This window comes from Lindgomyces ingoldianus, assembly GCF_010093535.1.
Source record: "Lindgomyces ingoldianus strain ATCC 200398 unplaced genomic scaffold BDR25scaffold_75, whole genome shotgun sequence".
NCBI lineage: Eukaryota > Fungi > Ascomycota > Dothideomycetes > Pleosporales > Lindgomycetaceae > Lindgomyces > Lindgomyces ingoldianus.
In genome coordinates, this window is record NW_022985236.1 from 64,567 (window position 1) to 73,177 (window position 8,611).

Here is an 8,611-nt window from a genome sequence, read left to right on the forward strand (position 1 = left end):
TACTGCTGCCTAGCAATGCCACCTGCTGCAGCCTAGAGCTATTGGTGGCCTTAAGTCACATGATGGGTTCATCTAGTACTATATAAACCCGTAGTTGCCCTCCTTTAGCAATACAATGCAGTTCCTCATGTCTCTGGTGCCTCACATAGCTTCACAGTTAGAGTCGCAGCTAAGTTAATAATAACAGACAACAAGATAAAGCTTTTGTACAACCTTAGCAGCTAGAGTAGTAACAATTACAAGACTTAACACTAAGAACTTTTATAGTATAGGTTAACAAGCTATTAAATTAAACTATAAGCAAGCTACCTATCTTAGCTTAATTATGTAATTAAGTTAAGCTGCTTATTAACTTATTAATCTCCACTCAAGCTAGCCAGCCGGCTTGACTTAACTTGCTTCTTGGAAAGTCTAAGGGATAAAAACGTCAGATTTGCGGAGGGAAGTCTAGGACACCATCCAAACGCCATACACCTATATCCCAATTCTCAACAGAATGCGCTCTATGCTCTAAACGTCTTTCGGGTATCACATGCGCCACACAAAAACATTCAGCTTCAAACGAGTTCTTGTCGTCTTGCTGAATTTCCTCCAATTACAACACTCAACTCTCCTGTCGGCCAAACAGGAATGACTCGAACCCTTGAAAAACGACCTCGAGTGTGGTCGAGCTCGCCATCCTAACGAGACTTTGTGTCCAGGCGAAGGTGGAGGCGATGGGGTTGGTGGGTGTCTCGTTGCCCTTCTGGTGCTCGCGGTAATGGAGGGTAAAGGTACCGTGGGCGGCCTCGGACTCGGCCTCGACTCCGGTGATTACTTGCGATTCCGCGTCCCGGGTGTAACCTTCCTGAGGATATGGCAATCTACAGGGCAGTGACTTCCAGCTTCATAGCACTCCACACATGAATTATAACTCTTAAACTTGTCCGGCCCCGTCGAACTGTTCCAATCGCAGCACAACCAGCAGTCTAGTAGCGCAACGTTAGTTCTTCAAGTACAGAGGTAAGCAGGATATTGGGTACTTACGATAGAACCACTGCGACTGGCGCTCAATCGCCTTGTGGCAATGATAACACGATACTCCACGCGTGCGCGTGACGGCGTAGACATTATCTTTCGCTGCGCTGGTGATCGGACAGCAATCTTTCGAATCAGCAAGCACCGTCTGTTTCTTGAAGCTCAGCACGCCTTCGTATGCGGCCCCCGAGGGCATGGAAATCCCCGACTGCAGCGCCGACTGCGCGACGCCAGTATCGAAACCAAGATCTTGCGCGCACCCAGCGACATTGCTGGCAATCGCCGCCGGAACCACATCCAACGACAACCCCGAAGACGACGGCACAAGCGCCTCCGTGACACAGTCTGCCAAAGGCTCAGTGGCGAAACTCGCGATCCCGAACGACGCAACACAAATCACGGCGTTGACACCCATCGTGACATTCCTATCCGTCGCCGACAGATCCGTGCAGTGTATACCTCTAGATTTCAATTCGTCGCGTATTATTTCCAGTTTCTTGGCCGCTATGTAGAGTTGGCGGCCGCTGTATATGGCGCCGAGGGCCGAACCACCGGCTGTGACGAGGGTGCCTGCGGCGCCGAAGGTCATTTTTGTGCCGTGGCCGATACCTTTGCGTTGTTTGGCGGCTTCGCGGCCAACGAGTTCGGCGTCGGTCATGCGATAGACTTTGATCATGTAGTCGACAGAGTCGAATTTAAAGGTTTCTTTGTAGCCCATGGTTGTGGTTGGGGATTGTGGCTGGTTGGGTTAGAGTGGTGACCGTGATGGTTTGTTGGAATGCGGAGTCTTTCGGCTTTTTGAAGATATCGGTCGGGGAGAAGGGAATGAATAGCGTGTTGGAAGTGACGGGCTGAATTCTTGGTAGAAGCGATTGTCGGTGGTGATTATCGAGTGTACCGGTGAAGTCGTATGTGAGTGAATGACTGACTTTCCACCTCGTGCTTCTTACAGCTCTTACTTATCCAAAAGAATCGGGGCTCCACAGTGTGTCGCTAGGGGCCAAAAGGCGCCAGGAAACGCCCGTTCGTCTGCAGTCATTAGGAAAAGGCCAAGAAGAGTGACCACATAATGGCGTTGTCCTGCATTGTGGAGGGGGCGGCTAGGTGTTCTAGAAGCCGCAATGTGGCTGGGTTTTGTGTCCTTCAAGCTTCTGGGCAAAACAGGGCGGAGTAGAAACCGCAGAGAGTCTTCACCAGTGGTTGTCCCGCAACAGAAGTTGTTCGTGGAGGCTGGAGCAGCGCGGAAGTATCCGATGCTATTGACGAATGCGGGTTGAGGCGGAGAATTGTCGCAGCGTTCAGCTGCAGTGAATTCCCCGACCCTTGCCAACTTCCACCTTCTACGCCGGCAGTTGAGGCTGAAATTGCCTGACTAGGATTCAAGATGGCGCTTGGCTTTGAAGGATTTACTAAGGGCCAATGAGATCATCCGCCCCGGTGATGCAGTCAGGGATGCGCGATGTTGTGATGCCGGGGCAGTGCCCAGCACCGCCATGCAATCTGTCGGTATCGAGCCAATTAGATGCACGAAATGTTAGTTTTCGAGTTTGCTTGCATGTTCTGTCGAAAATAAATCTCGGAACGATTGGTTGGAATATAGGAACCGAGGCTGAGCTCTATCATCATTTTTGCTATAGGGAGTTGTCTGGTTCGAGTTAGCTTCGAGAGCGACCAATCTGAGGGACGAAAACATTATAATTCATCACTATATCAGTGAATTTCGAGAGCAGCCAAAACCCACCTCACGACTGACCCATTTTACCCCGACGCATTACCTAGCTGTTACAAACTACAACCCCAATAGGGGATGGTTCAATATAAACCGCAGAAACAGGCATAAGGTTAGACCTGGGACAGTAAGATTTTTTTAGCGCAAAGGGACGAAAACAGGTTCAAAAGCTATAGGCAGGCGGCGGTTAAGCTATATAGGCGTTGTGGCAGAAGAGAGAGTGGTTAAAAGGTAGGCACTAGTAAGGTCTTAACTGTTTTTAGTAAGAGGTTTGTTTAGCAAAACAGCAAGGGGCGCTAGCCGCATTTAGGGTTTTAGTGGAATTAAACAGCATCCACCTCTAGCTAACAGTAGTACATAGATAATAGACAGAAACGTTTCACAAAGGCTCTAAAAGCTAGATTCTGTAATATAGTATACATACATATAGTTTGTAGGTAGTTAGGAATAGCATTGTAGTACTTAGCTAGCATTAAGCGCTAGCTACATTTAGGTTTTTAGTAGAATTAAACAGCACCCACCTCTAGCAGTTAGTAGTACATAGATAATAGATAGAAACGTTTCACAAAGGCACTACAAGCTAGATTCTGTAATATAGTATACATATGTATATGTTGTTTAGAGCTTTAACTGCTATCTATAAAATAGCCTTATTATCTATACAGTTACCTAGCTTAGTCTTTAGGATGTTAAACACTTATTAAAGAGGTATATGCACATGCTTAACTTTTCTAACTGCCTAATATGCTTTTATAGGCATCTACTTATATATAGCTTCTATAATCTTTATATAAGCTTAAAAAATTTTTAAAGCAAAGTTTATACTAAAGTTATGCATAATATAGTCTAAGGGTTCTTAATAAGTGTTAATCTAGCATTTACATAGTACATCCTAGGTATCTTATGCAGACATAGATTTTAGGAATGTAGAGCCTAAAATAATATATTTATATTAATAACATATAGAACATCTTTATTATTAATTTATATAATATTAATAATAACTTTATAGTTAAAGTAGGTGTTATTTTTAATTATAAACTTAAATCTTTATAAGGCCTAGTTATATAATTAGCAGAGGTAGTAAAACTTTTTAATCTCTTCTAGCACTGCAGCATTAATGTTGTAGCTAGCGCTAGTTAGCATTTTCTAGAGTTTTTCTATGCAGGGGTGTCTAAATTAGCAGTAGAGGTAGTAAAGTTTTAATTTAAAAAAAAAACATAAATTCTTTTTTACTAATATTAAAAAAAAAGTGTCCTTATTTTTATATAATAAGTATAGTAGTTTTATTTTTACATATAATAATATTTAAAACATTATTAAAGTATACCTTAAGTTAGTTAGCATCTGCTAGTAATAGTAGGAATAGTGTTAGAGTTTTTAAGATGTAGTATGTAACTAGAATAATTAGGTTCTAAATTTATATAGTACTAATTAATCTTTTTAGTGTCTAGCCTTTAAAGCTAATATCTATTTAGCTAGGTATCTAATTAATTTTTATACATAGGTTCTTTTATATGTACGCCTTAAGTTAAAACTTGCTAATAGTAGAGATTTTTACTACGCCTATGTCTTATAGTTTGCCTTAGTATACCATATAGTATTAGTTGTTAAGAATAAACTGCTGAGCATACTTCTTAGGTTTAATGCTGTAGATGTCCTCTCCTGTTATATAGTGTAGATAGGTAGTAAAGGTAAAGTAGTTAATAGCTTTCTTAGCATTCTTACTCTTTTATATTATTTTTTTTATATTATGCAAATTATTCTCTTTTTTAAAGTAACTTCTAAAGTTTTAAATATATAAGGTAATAGCTTTATATAATAAGGTCTTATTATAAAAATCTTTATATAAGGTAATATACTAGTTCTTTGCTTATGTATAATTATTATAAAAGTAGTTTAATAACTAACATTTTTTTTTATAGTAGACAAAGCACTTTTTTATCTGCATACAGTTATCTCTAAATTATAGCTTAAACTTAAATAAAAATTTTCTATATTATTTTTTTCTACATAAAGAGAAGCTTTCTTCTTGTTGTGTAGACTTTTATTATGTAAAGTTATATTAGTAGTTTATATAGTATGCATTAGGCAGTTTTTAAAGGTATTAGTTTACCCTTTAGTCTATAGTAACTTAGAGTAATGCCTGTAAGTTGCTAAATAAGGCTTTATATAAAAGCTTAATAGTAAACATAGCATGTTCTAGTTCTAGTTATTCTTAATAGGCTTATATAATAGTAGTGTGCAGTAAAACATCTTCTTAGAATTTTATTTTTAGTGCTTTTTATAACGTACCTAACAGGTTGGCCGGCCACACAGGTTGGCCGGCCACTTTTGCCAAGCCCCCACTAAAACCACCCTATTCTCTCGCAAAACAGCCTACTTTAGCCCTGTATAAAGTAATACAACATAAGATATTATTTAGAGTCTACTTCTACTACTTACTTACATATACGCAAGTTATGCCTAGTTTAATTACACTACCTACATTGCCTTTAACTTAGCTTACCTCCTTTAGCGCGCACCTGTGTCTTTAGCTTTTTCCTATTACTACGCGCTCTAAACTTCTTTAGAGCAGTTAGACAAGCTCTATTCTTAACTATTAAAGTCTTTTTTACCTAAATTTACTTCCTTTTATGTAATCTATGTTATGTGGCAGCCTTATTTACTGCTTAAAGCTTTATAATCTTATAGCCTACTTTATTATGTTAATGCTCTAGATAACTGTTGTCTACTTCTTATTACCTTACTATAGTGCCTTTAGCTGTCTTTATCTCTTTAAAGCTGTAACAACTGCTCTAGTTAATATCTAGCTTATTATAAAGCCTAACTTGTTAAAGTTATACCTATCTTTATCCTAGATACTGTACTTAGCTTTTATATTAGCTACTAGGCAAAACTAGCCCTAGATAACCTCTAGATCCTTATAAAGTGCTCTTTTATAATTATACCTTTAATTAAACTTTATTATAAACTTAGGGCAGTGCTTAACCTACATACTAGTCTAGTTTAAGCTAACCTAGCCTAAATTGCGCTTTACAGGCAAGGAATTAGCTATATTAGCTACAGCTGCAAGCCTAGAGGGAAATCTGTGTGTAATAAGCTTAAGTATGTACTTAATAACTACCTTCTTTTTAAGCTTAGTTAGATTTCTTAATTTAGGCTAGCATTCTGCTTATAAAGGCTGTCTAGCGCGTTAATTGCTTAGTGTTGTGTAAGAGACATTATAGATAGCTGCAGCGCGTTCTAAGAAGAGTTTTAAGTCTTATTTAAAAGCCTAAAGAGCAAGCTGTATCTAACGTTCTTTAGAAGATTTAATCTAGTGTTGTTGTTAAGGCATTATGTAGATAGGTAGAGTTTGGTGGGGGCTTGGCAAAAGTGGCCAGCTAACCCGTGTGGCCGGCCAACCTGTTAGGTACGTTATAAGCATAAGCTAATTAATTATTATTTTAAAGACTTTATATAAACTTTTATTAGAGTTCTTTTATTAGTATTATATAAAAGTTATTATTATCTAGTCTATCTAGTACTAGCTATAGTTTACATTAGTGTTAAAGTAACTACTTAAAGTGTTGTATAAATGCTTCTAGTTATATTTAAAGCCTATGTTATGCATATAGTACATATTTACCTAACCTTTTAGAATATCTAGAAAGATATTTATATACTAAGTTTTTTAGATATCTAGCTATTAACATAAATTTATAAAAGTCTTTATTTTATTTATAAAAATATTATATAGTTAACTTATATAGTTATTATTTTTTTATGCTTTTTAAAATTATATAATTTTATCTACTAAAAGTTTTTCTATAGCAGTTTCTTTCTAAGGTAGAAGTTTATATAAGTTGTAATGTAGTATAGATTGTGTAGGTACTATTAGTAGTGTATACACTACTGCAGGCAGTAGTGTGTACAATTAAAGGTGTGAAGCAGGCGTTAGGTAAAGTAGCATGTATTGTTTATATAGTAATTAGTGTAGTGCTAGCTAAAGTGTAGAAGTAGGTAATACTAGTATGTTTAATGTTATTAGCAGCATTATGTTTAGTCTACTTTTATGTAAAGCCTTATATAGTAATAAAAGTTATATATAAAGCTTTTTTAGTATAATTACTTTTTTTATGCTATATTATACAGCTTCTAGGCTTAGGTACCTTTATTACCTAGCTATAGTGTAATTCTTTTATTTTTTAGCACTTATATAAGCTTCTTTTTAAACGCGCAGCTAAGTGCTAAGAAGTTTTATAGTGTTTATTTTTTAAAATCTTTTATATATAAACTTAGAAAAGTAGCGCCCTTTTAAGTTATTATAACTATGTAGATTAGTAATTATATAACTTATATATAATTAAGTTTATAAGCTTATTAAAGCTTTTAATATGTTAATCTTATTATTTTAGTACTTTAAGTTAGTTTTATTTTATAGTGTTACCTTTAATATCTTTATATTCTTTATAAGTTATTTATATAATAGAATTTTTATTTTATTTTATTTATTATTACATAAAGTTATTAGTTACTAGTAGAATTTTATTATAATAGTATAGTTAATTACTTTTCTAGTAGATTACGCAGGTACTGCTATTATCTAGCTGCTAGGTTGTGCAGCTTTAATAGCTTTAGTGTGCGCCTTACACTATCTCCTTCTTACTTTGTATAGTAGTAGAGCTTACTGTATAATGTAAAGGATTAATCTACTATTATCTAGCTACTAAGTTGTATAGCTTTAATAGCTTTAGTGTGCATCTTACACTATCTTCTTTTTACTTTATATAGTAGTAGAGCTTACTATATAATGTAAAGAATTAATCTACTATCTTAAAAAACAAGTAACTAAATAAAGTACTTTATAAAGTGTAAATGCTTTATTATTACTTTTTTTAAGAAATAAGTAATAAAATAAAGTACTTTATAAAGTGTAAGTACTTTATTATTACTTTTACTAATTTATAGTTAATTAAATTAACTACTAATTAGTGTTAAATAGGCTTTAATAGCTAGCTACTTATAGTATAAGCACTTAAGTAGTAAAAGTAAAAGTAGTGTACAGTATACATAGTGTATAAAGTAGGTAAGGTAAAGGTAACATGTTTCTAGTTCTATTACTCTTATCTTTTTTTTATATAGAAAAAAAGGGGGATATCTAGATGTTTGTGCACAGAGGTTTGCGCACAAGCATTATGTAACATAGATACGTGATCCTGCTTGTGCGCGATAGCTTGTATCTAAACTGTGACGCTGCTGCTGCGTACAGACAATTTTAGTTTTTTTTTTATAAAAACTTTAACTTATTTTTTAACTTTAGTTCTCTATGCTACTTCTAGTGTAGCTACAGTTATAGTAGTATAAACTTATAAAAAAGCTTATTTTAATGCTAAGTTAGACTTTACAACTAATTTAATACTATATTTTTATAAACTTATAAACTAAATTTTTAACTAATAACTAAAAGAACTAAGTTAACATTTCTATACACTTTTAATAAAGTAGTATATTTGCTTTAATTTAGGCTTTTATTAACTTTAAAGCAAATAACATAAGTTATGTTAATAAAAAACTAGCGTGTACACTAAATTTTTATTTAACACTACTTACTTAAATAATTTACTTTTACTAGATTTAATAGAAAATAAATTAAAAAATAACTCTATCTTTTACACTACTACTATTATAATTACTTACTAAAATTATAAAAAGTAGATTAAGCCTTATATAACTAACACTAAATAATATAACTTAATTTTAAAGTAACTACAGTTATATTAGCATAAAGTAGCTTTTAATTACTAAAAATAAGTTTTACACTTTACCTCTTTTTAATGCTAAGTAATATGCTTATACCTACATTTAGATAACACTTAATTT

At 34.8% G+C, this 8,611-nt stretch overlaps 1 protein-coding gene across 1 annotated transcript; it reads right to left on the bottom strand.

The window, feature by feature from the left end:
• Nucleotides 1-534: 534 nt before the first annotated feature.
• Nucleotides 535-1,929, bottom strand: BDR25DRAFT_347637 (uncharacterized protein). The gene is made up of 2 exons (XM_033694292.1): nucleotides 1,027-1,929; nucleotides 535-843 (listed from the first exon to the last, which is right to left on the bottom strand). Exons 1-2 carry the CDS (start codon nucleotides 1,733-1,735, stop codon nucleotides 605-607), a joined length of 948 nt encoding a protein of 315 aa, XP_033539550.1. The 5' UTR covers nucleotides 1,736-1,929; the 3' UTR covers nucleotides 535-604.
• Nucleotides 1,930-8,611: the final 6,682 nt, after the last annotated feature.